The sequence below is a fragment of the Oncorhynchus mykiss genome, chromosome 19, assembly GCF_057628025.1.
Source record: "Oncorhynchus mykiss isolate SJ-2025 chromosome 19, ASM5762802v1, whole genome shotgun sequence".
Taxonomy (NCBI): domain Eukaryota; kingdom Metazoa; phylum Chordata; class Actinopteri; order Salmoniformes; family Salmonidae; genus Oncorhynchus; species Oncorhynchus mykiss.
In genome coordinates this window covers 8,202,516-8,223,212 of record NC_143040.1, presented here as the reverse complement: position 1 = coordinate 8,223,212, position 20,697 = coordinate 8,202,516, and the positions used below count along the sequence as shown (strand labels likewise).

General features: G+C 37.5%; 1 protein-coding gene and 2 pseudogenes across 2 annotated transcripts; 1 reads left to right on the top strand and 2 right to left on the bottom strand.

The window, feature by feature from the left end:
- Window positions 1-698: 698 nt before the first annotated feature.
- Window positions 699-4,780, bottom strand: LOC149974801 (uncharacterized; annotated as a pseudogene). The gene is made up of 2 exons (XR_016488755.1): window positions 3,796-4,780; window positions 699-3,313 (listed from the first exon to the last, which is right to left on the bottom strand). The product of XR_016488755.1 is annotated as an uncharacterized LOC149974801 (transcript).
- A 2,452-nt stretch (window positions 4,781-7,232) lies between these two features.
- On the bottom strand, window positions 7,233-8,858 carry LOC149974800 (uncharacterized). Its single transcript, XM_090210013.1, has 2 exons — window positions 8,338-8,858; window positions 7,233-7,971 (listed from the first exon to the last, which is right to left on the bottom strand). The coding sequence occupies exons 1-2, from the start codon at window positions 8,603-8,605 to the stop codon at window positions 7,448-7,450; spliced, it is 792 nt and encodes a 263-aa protein (XP_090066139.1). The 5' UTR covers window positions 8,606-8,858; the 3' UTR covers window positions 7,233-7,447.
- A 3,810-nt stretch (window positions 8,859-12,668) lies between these two features.
- LOC149974799 (uncharacterized) lies at window positions 12,669-13,493 on the top strand (annotated as a pseudogene).
- The last annotated feature ends 7,204 nt before the right edge of the window (window positions 13,494-20,697 follow it).

Sequence of the window (20,697 nt, the reverse complement as noted above, 5' to 3'; positions counted from 1 at the left end):
CTATATTACATGTATTTAGTGTATTATTGGGGCAGCAGGGTAGTGGTTAGAATGTTATGTAAGGATCAGACTGTCTAGGCTATATTACATGTATTTAGTGTATTATTGGGGCAGCAGGGTAGTGGTTAGAATGTTATGTAAGGATCAGACTGTCTAGGCTATATTACATGTATTTAGTGTATTATTGGGGCAGCAGGGTAGCCTAGTGGTTAGAATGTTATGTAAGGATCAGACTGTATAGGCTATATTACATGTATTTAGTGTATTATTGGGGCAGCAGGGTAGTGGTTAGAATGTTATGTAAGGATCAGACTGTATAGGCTATATTACATGTATTTAGTGTATTATTGGGGCAGCAGGGTAGTGGTTAGAATGTTATATAAGGATCAGACTGTATAAAAGCCAAGTACTAAGAATGAAGAGTCAGTTCTTCCATGGAATTGTTCAGCTTTGTTACTGTTTGTAATAAAGTCTAGTTGAATTCACAGGTTCTGGTTTGGTGAAATAGTTGATTCAATATTTTACACAACAGTCAATGTGTCTAAACTGTAAGAACATTGAAATTAAGTTGTTTTCAAGTCGTTATTAACAACAGCCTGAAAATTAATATTTACAACCTTCAACTAAAACCAAACGTATATTGGACGTTGGGTATCGTCTTCTTTTCAACGTCTTTTCAATGACATTTAGCTAGGTGGTACAGCCCAATGTCAAAACACAGCTTTAATGTGTCCAAATTAATAACCAATATGCAGAAACCATTTGTGATACTGAAAACCTCAACATAAAATGTACCATCTGCACAAACATCTGCAACAATAATCATATTACTGAAACAAGCACCTTTTAAAATGCACCAGCACCAGAAACACTGTTGTTCTGACAAGTAGCAATAAATCACTGATATCAATTAGGGGGGAAATCAGGTTGTTGGTGCTGTTGAAACTAACACAACTAAAAACACATGGAAATGGGAGATATATTTTACCTCCCTGGTTAGAGGACAAATCAGGTTGTTGGTGCTGTTGAAACTAACACAACTAAAAACACATGGAAATGGGAGATATATTTTACCTCCCTGGTTAGAGGACAAATCAGGTTGTAGGTGCTGTTGAAACTAACACAACTAAAAACACATGGAAATGGGAGATATATTTTACCTCCCTGGTTAGAGGACAAATCAGGTTGTTGGTGCTGTTGAAACTAACACAACTAAAAACACATGGAAATGGGAGATATATTTTACCTCCCTGGTTAGAGGACAAATCAGGTTGTTGGTGCTGTTGAAACTAACACAACTAAAAACACATGGAAATGGGAGATATATTTTACCTCCCTGGTTAGAGGACAAATCAGGTTGTTGGTGCTGTTGAAACTAACACAACTAAAAACACATGGAAATGGGAGATATATTTTACCTCCCTGGTTAGAGGACAAATCAGGTTGTTGGTGCTGTTGAAACTAACACAACTAAAAAAACACATGGAAATGGGAGATATATTTTACCTCCCTGGTTAGAGGACAAATCAGGTTGTTGGTGCTGTTGGAACTAACACGACTAAAAACACATGGAAATGGGAGATATATTTTACCTCCCTGGTTAGAGGACAAATCAGGTTGTTGGTGCTGTTGAAACTAACACAACTAAAAACACATGGAAATGGGAGATATATTTTACCTCCCTGGTTATAGGACAAATCAGGTTGTTGGTGCTGTTGAAACTAACACAACTAAAAACACATGGAAATGGGAGATATATTTTACCTCCCTGGTTAGAGGACAAATCAGGTTGTTGGTGCTGTTGAAACTAACACAACTAAAAACACATGGAAATGGGAGATATATTTTACCTCCCTGGTTAGAGGACAAATCAGGTTGTTGGTGCTGTTGAAACTAACACAACTAAAAACACATGGAAATGGGAGATATATTTTACCTCCCTGGTTAGAGGACAACCTGCAGAAGACAGTCAGCTACATTTTGGAGAGATGCATTTACATTTAGAGGTCGTTAAACAAAGGAACACAACACTTATTTTTCATCCCTCATCGATATCATGTTGAAATCATTTGTGTGAGAGTCTGGAGATGAGTTTGTCCTGTTAAAACTAACAGTTCAAAAACCACATGGAATCTGGGAATAATGTGTACATCACTGGTTAGAGGACAACTTGTAGAAAACATCTAGCTACATTTTGATTCAAGTGGGTCACCAATGCTGTAAGTGTAACACAGCTCTTTTTGTGTTAGTCACTTTCTGTTATATCATATAAATAGCACTCTTTCAATTCAGAGCCTGGATTTTCCCCCTGAGGCTAATATCCATATCATGCAGAAATCAATTGAACAGGGGGCAAACGTTTAGTGTTCTACATTGTGACATCATTAAAATACTCCTTCTACAATGTTAAAACATTCTACATTGTGACATCATTAAAATACTCCTACTACAATGTTAAAACATTCTACATTGTGACATCATTAAAATACTCCTACTACAATGTTTAAACATTCTACATTGTGACATCATTAAAATACTCCTTCTACAATGTTTAAACATTCTACATTGTGACATTAATTCATTGATATCATGAAACAACTCCATCATTAATGTATTTTCTGATGTTTGATCAGAGATCTTTTATCAGAGTATCTCTTGTCACATTGATCACAGCTAGGAGGTTTCTCTCCTGTGTGTGTTCTCTGGTGTATAATCAGATGACTAGATGTAGTAAAATTATTCCCACATTGTTCACAGCTATAAGGTTTCTCTCCTGTGTGTGTTCTCTGGTGTATAATCAGATGGCTGGATGTAGTAAAATTCTTCCCACATTGTTCACAACTATGAGGTTTCTCTCCTGTGTGTTTTCTCTGGTGTGATACCAGGTTGCTTGACTGAGTAAAATTCTTCCCACATTGATAACAGCTGTAAGGTTTCTCTCCTGTGTGTGTTCTCTGGTGAGATAACAAGCTGCTTGACTGAGTAAAACTCTTCCCACATTGATCACAGCTATAAGGTTTCTCTCCTGCGTGTGTTCTCTGGTGTACAATCCGATGGCTAGATGTAGTAAAACTCTTTCCACATTGATCACAGCTATAAGGTTTCTCTCCAGTGTGAATTCTCATGTGTACTTTTAGTGAATTTGATCTTAAGTAACTCTTCCCACAGTTAGAGCAGCAGTGCGATTTCTTCCCTGTTGGTCTCCACTGGTGTTTCTTGAGGTGTTCTGATCGGGAGGGACTCTTCTCTGCCTCGTCAGCTTCATGATGTTGTTGAGGCTCCCCAGAGGATCCACGATAGTCACATCTCTCTCCTGTGTGAACAACAAGTCAGACAGATGGTTAAAGGCCCACAACAGCAGAAATCCACTGTAAAAGGTGATGCCAACAGCGTAGCCATGATGTTGTACAACAATTGACGTCTGTAATGAATGTTAAAATTATTTGACAATTGTCTTGAAACAGTTAAGTGAGCAACAATAGTCATATTTTGTCATGTTTTCACATTAGTCGTAACATCGATGATTGTCGGCTAGAAATAAGTTATTACAGTTGCTGAACCCCTAACAAGTGTGCCAGACAACCTTTGGTCACCAATATAGGCCCCTTTCTGTGTTTGCTAAAATAGGCGCACGAGGGAAATGAATTGAATGTGAGAGTGGTTACATTTATCCAGCCCCCAGAGTGGTTACATTTATCCAGCCCCCATCCCTCAGCTGTTTACCAAACCAAGTCTCAGGGCAGCCATTTTGTTGCTGTTTAAATCCTAGGTTGTCCCTTTTAAGACAGTACTTACTAGTGTTAATCACGGCCCGGTTTCTCAAAACCATTTTACGGCTAAGTTCACCGTTAGAACCATAGGATGCGTTAAGATGCGTTGGGGAAACCGGGCCCAGATGTCCAGTTTCCTCTTCGTCCTCCTCCTCCTTTTTCGATGTGACAGTCATCTCCCCCTCCTCCTCTTTCACTCCATAAACTGCATCCTCCTCTCTCTCCGCTTCCTCTTCTTTTACTGTAACATCCTCCTCCTCTTTCACTCCATCCTCCTCTCTCTCCGCTTCCTATTCTTTTACTGTAACATCCTCCTCCTCTTTCACTCTGAACGCGTCTTCCTTTTCATTCACTGAAACGTCTTTATCTTCTTCTTTCACGGTAACAGCCTCACCCTCTACTTGTTTTTGTATTGTAACATCCTTCTCTTCCTCCTCCTCTTTCAGGAGAACTTCTTTCTCCGTCCAGAAGACCTCCTCTTCTTTAGCAGGAGGAGAGTAACTTAGTGAACTCATGGTCGGAGATGTTCGCTAGCTAGCATTAGCAACTAGCCTAGTTCTAAGCTAATTTAGCAAACCAGCTAGCTGACAAACAACGTAAATATATAATTAAATGGGCCAACACGTACATACGACAGAAGTGTGTTTAATACACAGCGACTAATATACATCAAAACAGTGTAAAGAGAGTGAATGTTGTAGCTATGTTTGCTATAAAGCTACCGAGGTGTCTAACTGTTGTTGTTGAAGGAGCGTCCCGTCCACTAGATTATACGTCACACTGGCAGCGTCGCCTGAACCTAAAAGACGCACATCGCCATCTGCTGACTGGAGTGGCAACGCAGTTGAGGAACCAAAAGTTTATTTTTAATTTATTTCATTAAAGTTGATTATCATATTAAGTCGTTCAAAGAGAAGCATGTGTTGATTTATTCGTTTTTAATGAGTGATAATTTAAAACAAACTCTAGACCCACTACATATTTACATTGAACCATAGTTCTGACATGGATCATTTAGACCCACTACATATTTACATTGAACCATAGTTCTGACATGGATCATTTTGACCCACTATATATTTACATTGAACCATAGTTCTGACATGGATCATTTTGACCCACTATATATTTACATTGAACCATAGTTCTGACATGGATCATTTTGACCCACTATATATTTACATTGAACCATAGTTCTGACATGGATCATTTAGACCCACTATATATTTACATTGAACCATAGTTCTGACATGGATCATTTTGACCCACTATATATTTACATTGAACCATAGTTCTGACATGGATCATTTTGACCCACTATATATTTACATTGAACCATAGTTCTGACATGGATCATTTTGACCCACTATATATTTACATTGAACCATAGTTCTGACATGGATCATTTTGACCCACTACATATTTACATTGAACCATAGTTCTGACATGGATCATTTTGACCCACTATATATTTACATTGAACCATAGTTCTGACAGGGATCATTTTGACCCACTGCATATTTACATTGAACCATAGTTCTGACATGGATCATTTTGACCCCAGAGGCATATATTTTATCACAGCCAAAATGTGGTTCATTCAATTCATCCAATGTTTCATGACTTTGTAAATCAACTTGTTCTTAATACATCTAAATCCTGGTTTAGTGTTTCTGTATCAATAAGGACTTTTAACAAATTAAAATCCTTTGGAGTCATTTTGACTCCATCCAAAATCACCTTTGATAAATAAGACGTTTATTTCAAATCAAAATCACATTTTATTGGTCACATACACGTGTTTAGCAAATGTTATTGCAGGTGTAGCAAAATGCTTGTGTTTCTAGCTCCGGCAGTGCAGTAATACCTAACAAGTAATATCTAATAATTTCACAAATCTAAGTATTTGAATGTAGGTTTCTCTGTAGACATGATCCATCCCACCAGAGGGTGGAGGGGCACCTGTATCAGTGGTTTTGACCAGATAGACACCTGCAGACACACAGTATAGTGCCTCCCATGTTCTCTCCTAAGATTGGACTTTCTATACCACGTATCACCTGACTGTGTACAAAACTGCCAATGATAGAAACCTCTTCCAGTGGTATACAGTGTATTCATTAAGTATTCAGACCCCTTCACTTATTCCACATTTAGTTACGTTACAGCTTCATTCTAAAATGTAATATGTTTTTCCCCTCATCAACCGACACACAAAACCCCATAATAACAAACCAAAAACAGGCTTGAAATTTTTGCAAATGTATTTACTTAAGTATTCAGACCCTTTGATATGAGACTCCATATTGAGCTCAGACATCCTGATTCCATTGATCATCCTTGAGATGATTCTACAACTTGATTGGAGTCCACCTGTGGTAAATTCAATAAATTAGTCATGGTTTGGAAAGGCAGACACCTGTCTATATAAGGTCCCACAGTTTACAGTGCATGTCAGAGCAAAAACCAAGCCATGAGGTCAAAGGAATTGTCGGTAGACAGGAATGTGTCGAAGCACAGATCTGTGGAAAGGTACCAAAAATGTCTGTAGCATTGATGTTCCCCATGAACACAATGGCCGCCGTCATTCTTAAATGGAAGAAGTTTGGAACCACCAATACTCTTTCTAGAGCTGGCCACCCGGCCAAACTGAGAAATCGGGGGAGAAGGGCCTTGGTCAAGGAGGTGAACAAGAACCCGATGTTCACTCTGACAGAGCTCCAGATTTCCTCTGTGGAGACGGGAGAACCTTCCAGAAGGACAACCATCTCTGCAGCACTCCACCAATCAGGCCTTAATGTAGCAGTGATTAAATTGTCAACATTTATTTCAATGGACAATTCTGTGAACTGTTCTGTGAAATGTGTTGGTTAGAGATGAATTGCAGGAGCTTGCAGGGATTTGTAGGCATGTTGTCTACTTTGATGCTAATTAGCATTTTCGAATCTGAGAGTAGAGAGAGACATCCCCATTAGTTCCTGCCAAGGCAGCAGCTACTCTTCCTGGGGTTTATTATGGATCCCCATTAGTTCCTGCCAAGGCAGCAGCTACTCTTCCTGGGGTTTATTATGGATCCCCATTAGTTCCTGCCATGGCAGCATCTACTCTTCCTGGGGTTTAATATGGATCCCCATTAGTTCCTGCCAAGGCAGCAGCTACTCTTCCTGGGGTTTATTATGGATCCCCATTAGTTCCTGTCAAGGCAGCAGCTACTCTTCCTTGGATCCAGCTAAAATAAAGGCGGTCATACCATTTTAAAAACATGACAATAAATTGACAACACACTGTGTCCTCAGTCACCTTGTCCCAGAGAGGTTTACATGGTTATCAAAACATCACACCAGGGTGAGTCTAAACAAAACACAGCCCTGTGGGGAAAATGAATGGAACCATCTCCCTGTTTGACCTCTAGTTGTTATGGATATTATGACTCTACAGAGACACACAGTGGACCTGTCAAAATATGTTCCATTGATAAATCACACTTTATTTAACCTCAATGTCATCTTGTGTTTACATGGCATTGTAGATTTTAGCTGTATATAGGATGTATTCTGGATGTTTTCAGTGTGTTTTTAACCCTTTCAGACAATGGATTAATCACAATTAAAAATAGTGCACTAACATTACACAAAGTGAACTCAAGTCTGACAGCCCAAACAAACACACATTCTCAGTCAAAAACACAAGTCAGAACACAGCCTCTCGATTCTCTCATGTGTTTTCAGGTTCTCTGACTGGGAAAAGGTCTTTCCACAATGAGAGCAGTGGTATGTCTTCTCCTCCTGTGTATTTGTATGTATTCTTTCATGCTCTTTCAGGTACCTTAACCGGGTAAATCTCTCTCCACACTGGGAGCAGCGGTACATCTTCTTACCTGTGTGTGTCCTCTCATGCTTGTTCAGGTTTCCTACCTGGCCAAAACTCTTTCCACAATGGGAACATTGGAAAAGCTTTTCCCCTGTGTGTCCCCTCTCATGCGTTTGCAGGCTCCCTAACTGGGTAAACGACATTCCACATTGGGAACAGTGGTAAGGCTTCTCTCCAGTGTGTATTCTCTTATGTGTTCTCAGGCTCCCTAACTGGGTAAAACTCTTTCCACACTGGGAGCAGTGATGTCGTCCTGCTGGTTTGGACGTCTCGGGGTCTGGTTTCCCTGAAGGACTCTTCCTGCTGTCAGAAGGAGAGTCTGGTCTCTCTCCTGTCAAAGACAAACAGATGATTTAATTAAACAGAGACCTGAATGAAACCTCCACATGATAAAACTTCCTATGACGTTTAATCTAGACTAGAAGCCTCAATCACCTGAAATCGCCTCCAGTTTAGTACAGTGGAATTGCAGTATTGAATGAAGGCAAGTCCATTCCGTGAGACATTTAAGTTATGATTTTAGGTGCAAATCCATTGTTAAAGTTTTGTTGTTGGCCAGCTTCTTGATGGTATTCACATCTTACAGTGTAGCTATATCATTTCCTACATTAAAAAACGGCATTTAAGCTCAGAACTAGAGTAGAATGCCGTTTTAAAACCATGTATCAGTTCAACAACTATTTAAGACAGGACTTACTGGTGTTACTCAGATCTTCTGTCTCCTCCTCTTCTTCCCTCTCCTCCTCCTTCAATATGACAGTTATCTCTCCTTCATTCACTCCAAAAAAAGTATAATCGTTTTCTTCCTCTTCTTTCTGTGTAACAGCCTCACCCTCTACTTCTTCGTTTACTGTGACATCCTCCTCTTCATTCTCCTCTTTCACGACAACGTTCAGCCACATACCTTCTTTCTCCTTCCAGCAGACCTCTTTTTTAGCAGGAGGGCAGTAGCTTGCTGAGCTCATGGTCGGGGATGTTAGCCAGCTAACCTAGCTAGTTAGCGACTAGCCTAGTGATAGGCTCATTTATCAAGCCAGCTACCGTTACCTGACTAAACGGAAATATGACATGAAATGGGGAAACTAGTTAAAAGACAGAATTATGTTCCAAACACAGAAGTGAATATAGACCGAAGCAGTCTGAACAGCTTGAACGTTTCCGCTAGGAAGCTACCGAGGTGGCTGACTAGATGTTGTTGAAGAAGCGTCCCGTCCACTACATTATACGTCACTCTGATAGCATCGCCTGAAAAACGCATATCGCCATCTGTTGACTGGAGTGGTTAACGCAGATAAATGTTTATTTTATTTCCAGACAAAAAGTACATTTTTACATTTCTTTCATTAAATAATAATATAATAGTCAGACAACTGCAGATTTGTAATAAGTATGAATTTAAAACCTACTTCCACATTCTACCAACCCAACAGATGTTTCTACTACAGTGAATATTAACCAATGAGGTGGGTCTTTCCACATTCTACCAACCCTACAGATGTTTCTACTACCGGGAATATTAACCAATGAGGTGGGTCTTTCCACATTCTACCAACCCAACAGATGTTTCTACTACAGGGAATATTAACCAATGAGGTGGGTCTTTCCACATTCTACCAACCCAACAGATGTTTCTCCTACAGGGAATATTAACCAATGAGGTGGGTCTTTCCACATTCTACCAACCCAACAGATGTTTCTACTACAGGGAAAATTAACCAATGAGGTGGGTCTTTACACATTCTACCAACACAACGGATGGTTCTACTACAGGGAATATTAACCAATGAGGTGGGTCTTTACACATTCTACCAACCCAACAGATGTTTCTACTACAGTGAATATTAACCAATGAGGTGGGTCTTTCCACATTCTACCAACCCAACAGATGTTTATACTATGAACACTTTCAGGTTAATTGAAGTTAAATTCCCAAAAAGCCTAAACAGGTTTGGTCATTATCAGGTATTGGAGCGTTGAACGATGATGCACAACAACGGTTTCTTCCACGAAACCACGACAACAATAACCACCGCGGTCAAAATAACTGTCAAGTTATTCTCCATCGAAATGACTACCGCTACAATCGACCTGTTCGCAACACATGGGTATTGGATCTAACCTCATTGATCTATCAGTAAGCTATGTTTACATGGGTATTGGATCTAACCTCATTGATCTATCAGTAAGATATGTTTACATGGGTATTGGATCTGACCTCATTGATCTGTCAGTAAGCTATGTTTACATGGGTATTGGATCTGACCTCATTGATCTGTCAGTAAGCTATGTTTACATGGGTATTGGATCTAACCTCATTGATCTATCAGTAAGCTATGTTTACATGGGTATTGGATCTAACCTCATTGATCTATCAGTAAGATATGTTTACATGGGTATTGGATCTGACCTCATTGATCTGTCAGTAAGCTATGTTTACATGGGTATTGGATCTGACCTCATTGATCTGTCAGTAAGATATGTTTACATGGGCATTGGGATCTAACCTCATTGATCTATCAGTAAGCTATGTTTACATGGGTATTGGATCTGACCTCATTGATCTATCAGTAAGCTATTTTTACATGGGTATTGGATCTGACCTCATTGATCTATCAGTAAGCTATGTTTACATGGGTATTGGATCTGACCTCATTGATCTATCAGTAAGCTCCCCGTGGGATTCTTTAAAACCTCTTAAAGAGGCTGCAAATTTTTGCAGCTTTTTGTTAAAAATCTTGCAAAATGTCAACGTCCTGCTACTCATGCCAGGAATGTAGTATATGCATATGATTAGTATGTGTGGATAGAAAACACTCTGAAGTCTCTAAAACTGGTTAAATCATGTCTGTGACTATGACAGAACGTGTGTAGGAGGCAAAATCCCAAAGAAAACTGTTCACAAAAAAACACACAAACAATATCCCTCCGCCAGTCTCTGTATTGTCTATGGCAAGGGAAAACAGATAGCGTCCAGTTTACAATGCCTACAGCTTCCACACGATGTCGCCAGTACTGGCGATTGAGTTGAAGTTTATCCTTGGTGAGATGAGGAATAGGCACTTCCTGTCTTCGGGTACAATTGTGGCTGGTATTGGAGCGGCCATCACAAAGCCCTGACCTCAATCGTATAGAACATTAGTGGGCAGAACTGAAAAAGCGTGTGCGAGCAAGGAGGCCTACAAACCTGACTCAGTTACACCAGCTCTGTCAGGAGGAATGGGCCAAAATGCACCCAACTTATTGTGGGAAGCTTGTGGAAGGCTACCTGAAACGTTTGACCCAAGTTAAACAATTTAAAGGCAATGCTACCAAATACTAATTGAGTGTATGTAAACTTCTGACCCACTGGGAATTTGATGAAATGAAAGCTGAAATAAATAATTCTCTCTACCATTATTCTGACATTTCACATTCTTAAAATAAAGTGGTGATCCTAACTGACCTAAGACAGGGAATTTTTTACTAGGATTAAATGGCAGGAATTGTGATGAGATTAAATGTATTTGGCGAAGGTGTATGTAAACTTTGGACTTCAACTGTAGGTACCGTTACTGTGTTAAAAACAGAAGCAGTTGTGGGACTGATGTGTGTGGTGTTAAAGGGGAAATCTGACATTTGTTTCTAAACATTGGAGTAAAATAATAATGACAGCTTTGTTATTGTTTCAACTGCAGATTGGTTGTTTGTTGTGTGGCTTTTTTAAAGGGGCAACCTGGGTTTTAAACAGAAACAAAATGGCAGCCCAGAGACCTGAGCTGTGTTGGAATACTCATACTAACTGTACTATTTGTGACGTACATTGAGTTTGTAGTATGCTTATTGGTCGTAGTATGATATAGTTGGTTTAGCCAAAAGTTCCCTGGTATGCAAGCATTTCTAAACTTTTATTCACTTTCATGGGGTATTGTGATGTCATTATGGGGTACTGTGATGTCATTATGGGGTATTGTGATGTCATTATGGGGTATTGTGATGTCATTATGAGGTATTGTGATGTCATTATGGGGTATTGTCTGAAGATGGATAATAAATAAAAAAATGTAATCCATTTTAGAATAGTAGCCAAAGAACATTTTACTGGTTGAAGTCGTTTTTAAATATAAAGTAGTACATTTTCGACAAAACCAAACATTATATTAATCAGGACATTCAAATGAACCTTACAATTATAATCCAAAGTAGTGTGAAATGCACTCATAAGCAACCTGGAAATGGAGGCTATATCTGCTGTCAGCCTATGAGAAGTCCCCTGAGTTTTCCCCCACGGGGGTGAATTAGTGAATAGACACAGAAATTAATGTGAGGTTCCTTGAGTAGCATCCTGATCTTACACTGATAGTGTGTTGTCATATTCAGAATACATCGTGGAAAAACTACAATCTCTGCTCACCTTTTTGCTCCAGGCAGATATACAACATCCATAACTAGTGGTTTCTGCATTAGAAGGGAGGGGTTTCTGCATTAGAAGGGAGGGGCATCTGCATTAGAAGGGAGGGGCTTCTGCATTAGAAGGGAGGGGTTTCTGCATTAGAATGGAGGGGTTTCTGCATTAGAAGGGAGGGGTTTCTGCATTAGAAGGGAGGGGTTTCTGTATTAGAAGGGAGGGGTTTCTGCATTAGAAGGGAGGTGTTTCTGCATTAGAAGGGAGGGGTTTCTGCATCCAAATTGCATGTGCATCGCCCTTGTTACAATTTTAGCAAACACAGAAAGGGGCCTATATAGAAGACCAAAAGTCATCTGGCACACTGCTTAGGATGTCAACAACTTTTACTTTTTTCTAGCCTAAAATCATTGATGTTACTACTAATGTGAAAACAAGACTAAATATGACTATTGTTGCTCACTTGACTGTCTCAAGACAATTGTCAAATAATTGTAACATTCATTACAGACGTCAATTGTGCCAACATGGCTACGCTGTTGGCATCACCTTTTACAGTGGATTTCTGCTGTTGTGGGCCTTTAACCATCTGTCTGACTTGTTGTTTACACAGGACAGAGACGTGACTATCGTGGAGCCTCAACATCATGATGCTAACGAGGCAGAGAAGAGTCTCTCCAGTTTATATCACCTCAAGAATCACCAGCAGAGACCCACAGGGAATAAATCTCACTGCTTCTCAGACTGTGGGAAAGGTTGCAAATCTTCATCAGAACTTAAAATACACCAGCGAGTACACACAGGAGAGAAATCTCACCACTGTTTTGATTGTGGGAAGAGTTACTTAAGATCAGAATCACTAAAAGTACACATGAGAATACACACTGGGGAGAAACCTTATAGCTGTGATCAATGTGGGAAGAGTTTTACTCACTCAAGCTGCCTGACAGTACATCCGTGAGCACACAAGGGAGAGAAACTTTACCACTGCTCTGACTGTGGAAAGAGTTTTGTTAGTTCAACAGATCTAAAATCACACCAGAAAATACACACAGTAGAGAAACCTTATAACTGTACTCAATGTGGGAAGAGGTTTAATCACTCAAGCAGGCTGATAGTACATCTGAGAGCACACAGGAGTGAAACCTTATAGCTGTGATCAATGTGGGAAGAGTTTTGTTACATCTAGCCATCTGACTATACACCAGAGAACACACACAGGAGAGAAATCTCACAGCTGTAGTCAATGTGGGAAGAGTTTTATTCAGTCAAGTAGCCTGATATCACACCAGAGAACACACACAGGAGAGAAACCTTACAGCTGTAGTCAATGTGGGACGAGTTTTATTCAGTCAAGTAGCCTGATATCACACCAGAGAACACACACAGGAGAGAAATCTCATAGCTGGGATCAATGTCACAAGAGATACTCTGATAAAAGATCTCGGATCAAACATCAGAAAATACATTAATGATGGAGTTGTTTCATGATATCAATGAATTAATGTCACAGTGTAGAATGTTTAAACATTGTAGAAGGAGTATTTTAATGATGTCACAATGTAAAATGTTTAAACATTGTAGTAGGAGTATTTTAATGATGTCACAATGTAGAATGTTTTAACATTGTAGTAGGAGTATTTTAATGATGCCACAATGTAGAATGTGTTAACATTGTAGTGGGAGTATTTTAATGATGTCACAATGTAGAATGTTTTAACATTGTAGTAGGAGTATTTTAATGATGTCACAATGTAGAATGTGTTAACATTGTAGTGGGAGTATTTTAATGATGTCACAATGTAGAATGTTTTAACATTGTAGTAGGAGTATTTTAATGATGTCACAATGTAGAATGTTTTAACATTGTAGTAGGAGTATTTTAATGATGTCACAATGTGGAATGTTTTCACATTGTAGTAGGAGTATTTTAATGATGTCACAATGTAGAATGTTTTAACATTGTAGTAGGAGTATTTTAATGATGTCACAATGTAGAATGTTTTAACATTGTAGTAGCAGTATTTTAATGATGTCACAATGTAGAATGTGTTAACATTGTATTAGCAGTATTTTAATGATGTCACAATGTGGAATGTTTTAACATTGTAGTAGCAGTATTTTAATGATGTCACAATGTGGAATGTTTTCACATTGTAGTAGCAGTATTTTAATGATGTCACAATGTAGAATGTTTTAACATTGTAGTAGCAGTATTTTAATGATGTCACAATGTAGAATGTTTTAACATTGTAGTAGCAGTATTTTAATGATGTCACAATGTGGAATGTTTTCACATTGTAGTAGGAGTATTTTAATGATGTCACAATGTAGAATGTTTTAACATTGTAGTAGCAGTATTTTAATGATGTCACAATGTAGAGTGTTTTAACATTGTAGAAGGAGTATTTTAATGATGTCACAATGTACAATGTTTTAACATTGTAGTAGGAGTATTTTAATGATGTCACAATGTAGAATGTTTTAACATTGTAGTAGGAGTATTTTAATGATGTCACAATGTAGAATGTTTTAACATTGTAGTAGGAGTATTTTAATGATGTCACAATGTACAATGTTTTAACATTGTAGTAGGAGTATTTTAATGATGTCACAATGTGGAATGTTTTAACATTGTAGTATGAGTATTTTAATGATGTCACAATGTAGAATGTTTAAACATTGTAGTAGCAGTATTTTAATGATGTCACAATGTAGAATGTGTTAACATTGTAGTTGGAGTACAAAGGATTTTAATGATGTCACAATGTACAATGTTTTAACATTGTAGTAGCAGTATTTTAATGATGTCACAATGTAGAATGTTTTAACATTGTAGTAGCAGTATTTTAATGATGTCACAATGTAGAATGTTTTAACATTGTAGTAGGAGTATTTTAATGATGTCACAGTGTAGAATGTTTTAACATTGTTGTAGGAATACAAAGGATTTTAATTTGTTAAAAGTCCATATTGATACAGAAACACTAAACCAGGATTTAGATGTATTAAGAACAAGTTGATTGACAAAGTCATGAAAAATGGAATAAACCACATTTTGGCTTTGATAAAAGATATGCCTCTGGGGTCAAAATGATCCATGTCAGAACTATGGTTCAATGTAAATATGTAGTGGGTCAAAATGATCCATGTCAGAACTATGGTTCAATGTAAATATGTAGTGGGTCAAAATGATCCATGTCAGAACTATGGTTCAATGTAAATATGTAGTGGGTCTAAATGATCCATGTCAGAACTATGGTTCAATGTAAATATGTAGTGGATCTAAATGATCCATGTCAGAACTATGGTTCAATGTAAATATGTAGTGGGTCTAAATGATCCATGTCAGAACTATGGTTCAATGTAAATATGTAGTGGGTCTAAATGATCCATGTCAGAACTATGGTTCAATGTAAATATGTAGTGGATCTAAATGATCCATGTCAGAACTATGGTTCAATGTAAATATGTAGTGGGTCTAAATGATCCCTGTCAGAACTATGGTTCAATGTAAATATGTAGTGGGTCTAAATGATCCATGTCAGAACTATGGTTGAATGTAAATATGTAGTGGGTCTAAAGTTTGTTTTAAATTCTCACTCATTAAAAACGAATAAATCAACACATGCTTCTCTTTGAATGACTTAATATAATATTACACTTTTAAGAAATAAATGAAAATAAACTTTTGGTTCCTCAACTGTGTTGCCCCTCCAGTCAGCAGATGACGATGTTAGTCTTTTTATTTTAATTTAATTTTATATATTTATTTTTTGATTCAAAATACAGACCAACAATTTACATTGTTACATCATACAAAACAGAACTAGTATCAACTAGAAAATACTAAAACACACAAAATATCAATGAAGTAATAAAACATTAACTATTTTAGTGTAGTTGTTATCACTCTGAAAAAATCTATAATGATTCAGGAAAATGTTATTCTTGTTGTTATTCACTAGGGTTAATGTTTTAATAACATATTTAAATTCAGTCAGAAAAATGTGTAATTTTGGTATAGAATTTTGGAATGTTTGTTTGTGTATAAAGTATTTGGCAACAAGAATAAAAAAATTCACAATCATTTCAGTGGTTTCATTGCAATAGTAACATATTATATCCTCCATGTAGAACATGGGCAGTGTTCATAATGGTAACATATTATATCCTCCATGTAGAACATGGGCAGTGTTCATAATGGTAACATATTATATCCTCCATGTTAAACATGGGCAGTGTTCATAATGGTAACATATTATATCCTCCATGTTAAACATGGGCAGTGTTCATAATGGTAACATATTATATCCTCCATGTAAAACATGGGCAGTGTTCATAATGGTAACATATTATATCCTCCATGTAAAACATGGGCAGTGTTCATAATGGTAACATATTATATCCTCCATGTAGAACATGGACAGTGTTCATAATGGTAACATATTATATCCTCCATGTGAAACATGGGCAGTGTTCATAATGGTAACATATTATATCCTCCATGTAAAACATGGGCAGTGTTCATAATGGTAACATATTATATCCTCCATGTTAAACATGGGCAGTGTTCATAATGGTAACATATTATATCCTCCATGTAAAACATGGGCAGTGTTCATAATGGTAACATATTATATCCTCCATGTTAAACATGGGCAGTGTTCATAATGGTAACATATTATATCCTCCATGTAAAACATGGGCAGTGTTCATAATGGTAACATATTATATCCTCCATGTAGAACATGGGCAGTGTTCATAATGGTAACATATTATATCCTCCATGTAGAACATGGGCAGTGTTCATAATGGTAACATATTATATCCTCCATGTAAAACATGGGCAGTGTTCATAATGGTAACATATTATATCCTCCATGTGAAACATGGGCAGTGTTCATAATGGTAACATATTATATCCTCCATGTAAAACATGGCCAGTGTTCATAATGGTAACATATTATATCCTCCATGTAAAACATGGGCAGTGTTCATAATGGTAACATATTATATCCTCCATGTAAAACATGGGCAGTGTTCATAATGGTAACATATTATATCCTCCATGTAGAACATGGGCAGTGTTCATAATGGTAACATATTATATCCTCCATGTAGAACATGGGCAGTGTTCATAATGGTAACATATTATATCCTCCATGTAGAACATGGGCAGTGTTCATAATGGTAACATATTATATCCTCCATGTTAAACATGGGCAGTGTTCATAATGGTAACATATTATATCCTCCATGTTAAACATGGGCAGTGTTCATAATGGTAACATATTATATCCTCCATGTAGAACATGGGCAGTGTTCATAATGGTAACATATTATATCCTTCATGTAAAACATGGGCAGTGTTCATAATGGTAACATATTATATCCTCCATGTAAAACATGGGCAGTATTCATAATGGTAACATATTATATCCTCCATGTAGAACATGGGCAGTGTTCATAATGGTAACATATTATATCCTTCATGTAGAACATGGGCAGTGTTCATAATGGTAACATATTATATCCTCCATGTAGAACATGGGCAGTGTTCATAATGGTAACATATTATATCCTCCATGTTAAACATGGGCAGTGTTCATAATGGTAACATATTATATCCTTCATGTAAAACATGGGCAGTGTTCATAATGGTAACATATTATATCCTCCATGTAAAACATGGGCAGTGTTCATAATGGTAACATATTATATCCTCCATGTAAAACATGGGCAGTGTTCATAATGGTAACATATTATATCCTCCATGTTAAACATGGACAGTGTTCATAATGGTAACATATTATATCCTCCATGTTAAACATGGGCAGTGTTCATAATGGTAACATATTATATCCTCCATGTAGAACATGGGCAGTGTTCATAATGGTAACATATTATATCCTCCATGTAGAACATGGGCAGTGTTCATAATGGTAACATATTATATCCTCCATGTAAAACATGGGCAGTGTTCATAATGGTAACATATTGTATCCTCCATGTAGAACATGGGCAGTGTTCATAATGGTAACATATTATATCCTCCATGTAGAACATGGGCAGTGTTCATAATGGTAACATATTATATCCTCCATGTAGAACATGGGCAGTGTTCATAATGGTAACATATTATATCCTCCATGTAAAACATGGGCAGTGTTCATAATGGTAACATATTATATCCTCCATGTAGAACATGGGCAGTGTTCATAATAGTAACATATTATATCCTCCATGTAGAACATGGGCAGTGTTCATAATGGTAACATATTATATCCTCCATGTAGAACATGGGCAGTGTTCATAATGGTAACATATTATATCCTCCATGTAGAACATGGGCAGTGTTCATAATGGTAACATATTATATCCTCCATGTAGAACATGGGCAGTGTTCATAATGGTAACATATTATATCCTCCATGTAGAACATGGGCAGTGTTCATAATGGTAACATATTATATCCTCCATGTAGAACATGGGCAGTGTTCATAATGGTAACATATTATATCCTCCATGTAGAACATGGGCAGTGTTCATAATGGTAACATATTATATCCTCCATGTAGAACATGGGCAGTGTTCATAATGGTAACATATTATATCCTCCATGTAGAACATGGGCAGTGTTCATAATGGTAACATATTATATCCTCCATGTAGAACATGGACAGTGTTCATAATGGTAACATATTATATCCTCCATGTTAAACATGGGCAGTGTTCATAATGGTAACATATTATATCCTCCATGTAAAACATGGGCAGTGTTCATAATGGTAACATATTATATCCTCCATGTAAAACATGGGCAGTGTTCATAATGGTAACATATTATATCCTCCATGTAGAACATGGGCAGTGTTCATAATGGTAACATATTATATCCTCCATGTAGAACATGGGCAGTGTTCATAATGGTAACATATTATATCCTCCATGTAGAACATGGGCAGTGTTCATAATGGTAAATAAGTATCTTGCAAGGTTTTCACAAAATTATGACACAGATTTACATCAAAGAACAAGTGGGACAGATTCTCACCTTTTTCTCAGAAAACACAGATATCATCAACAGCCACACATGTGGACATCATAGAATTACATGGATATATCTGATGTAAGATGTTAAAGTGCCCTTCCTTAACGTTGTTTGTTCTACAGTATTTGTAAGGCCTTAACCAGCCACACATGTGGACATCATAGAATTACATGGATATATCTGATGTAAGATGTTAAAGTGCCCTTCCTTAACGTTGTTATTCTACAGTATTTGTAAGGCCTTAACCAGGCATGTTTCCAGACAAGGTCAGGAATAATAAGCAGGTTCCACAAACACTTTCCTCTCGGTGGAAGTTGGTTTTGTGAACGGAGAATTTGTCTTATATATTTATTACAACAAGATCTCTCAAGTAAACCCACGCCTTCCAATCTGAGTTCTGGATCAACTTTGTGATCATTACCAAAGATAAGATGAGTTTTCATTAGTGTAGTTAGACCCCTGGGAACGGCTCTGATCACAGAAATAAACTCTCTGAAAGGTATTGGAAACCCTTTCAATGTTATAAATTGTTCATATGTGAGAATATTACCTCTGTTGTCAAAAACATCAAGAACAAAGTCGTTATTTCCTCTCATGCCAGCTGGGAAAGAACAATGACTTATTCCGTACAGTTATGTCTGAATTATTCCACAAAAGAGCTTTATGTGGGGATAAAATGTGCAGGAAACATATTTTCCAGGCCATTAAAGCTTGTTGGTGAAACCTAACTAACTTTGAGAGTTTACTTAGTGTAGAATTGCTTCAGTTATCTGGTGTTGAAAAGTCCCACACCACACCTTACCATCCCATGGGTAACGGCCAAGCAGAACGTCTGAATCGCACACTGGGTGGGCGAGACTACTGGGTTTCCACCCTTCTTCTTGATGTTCAGACACACCTCTAGGCTGCCAGTAGATGTTATGTTTGAAAGTGTGCTGTTGGATGGGGACACAGTAGATGTGGATAAGTAGGTCCAGTCTCTGGGTGAATGAAATACCATATTGAATCAGTATTGATCAAACATCTTTTCAACCAGTTGATCTTGAAAGTGTTATTTATGTCACAAAGTCCAACACTTCCAGACCTCCTTCAGCTCTTTTATTAGAGGACTGACTCTTTTAGTTGGTGAGATGTATTTTTCCAGATGAAGTCAAGAAAGGTCTTGTTGATCTCTTTACAAGTAGCAGGATTTACACATAAAGATAATGAGGGGTACACAAAACCAGACAGTCCCTCTGCCTTGGACAGAAGTACTCTCCCAAGTATAGAAACATCTCTTTGTAGACAATTATTACATATATTTTGGGTTTTCTTCATTTTAGGAGAGAAATTCATGTGTTGTCTGTCTAAGTGTTTTTTGACAGATGTATTCCTAAATATTTAACACAGTCCTTTACAGGAATATTTTATATTTCTTTATCATCAGAGTCAAATAAACATAAGATTTCTGTACTATATAAACACTGCTAATACAACAATAGTGCTAGGTGTCTGTACTATATAAACACTGCTAATACAACAATAGTGTAGGTGTCTGTACTATGTAAACACTGCTAATACAACAATAGTGCTAGGTGTCTGTACTACAGAAACACTGCTAATCCAACAATAGAGCTAGGTGT

What these genes read in the sequence shown, in the direction of transcription:
- LOC149974800 (XM_090210013.1), bottom strand. Translation starts at nt 8,605, where the DNA reads ATGAGCTCAGCAAGCTACTGCCCTCCTGCTAAAAAAGAGGTCTGCTGG. An exon ending in AGAAGATCTGAGTAACACCA is followed by an intron (nt 7,972 to 8,337) that starts GTAAGTCCTGTC and finishes TGTCTTTGACAG; the next exon opens with GAGAGAGACCAGACTCTCCT.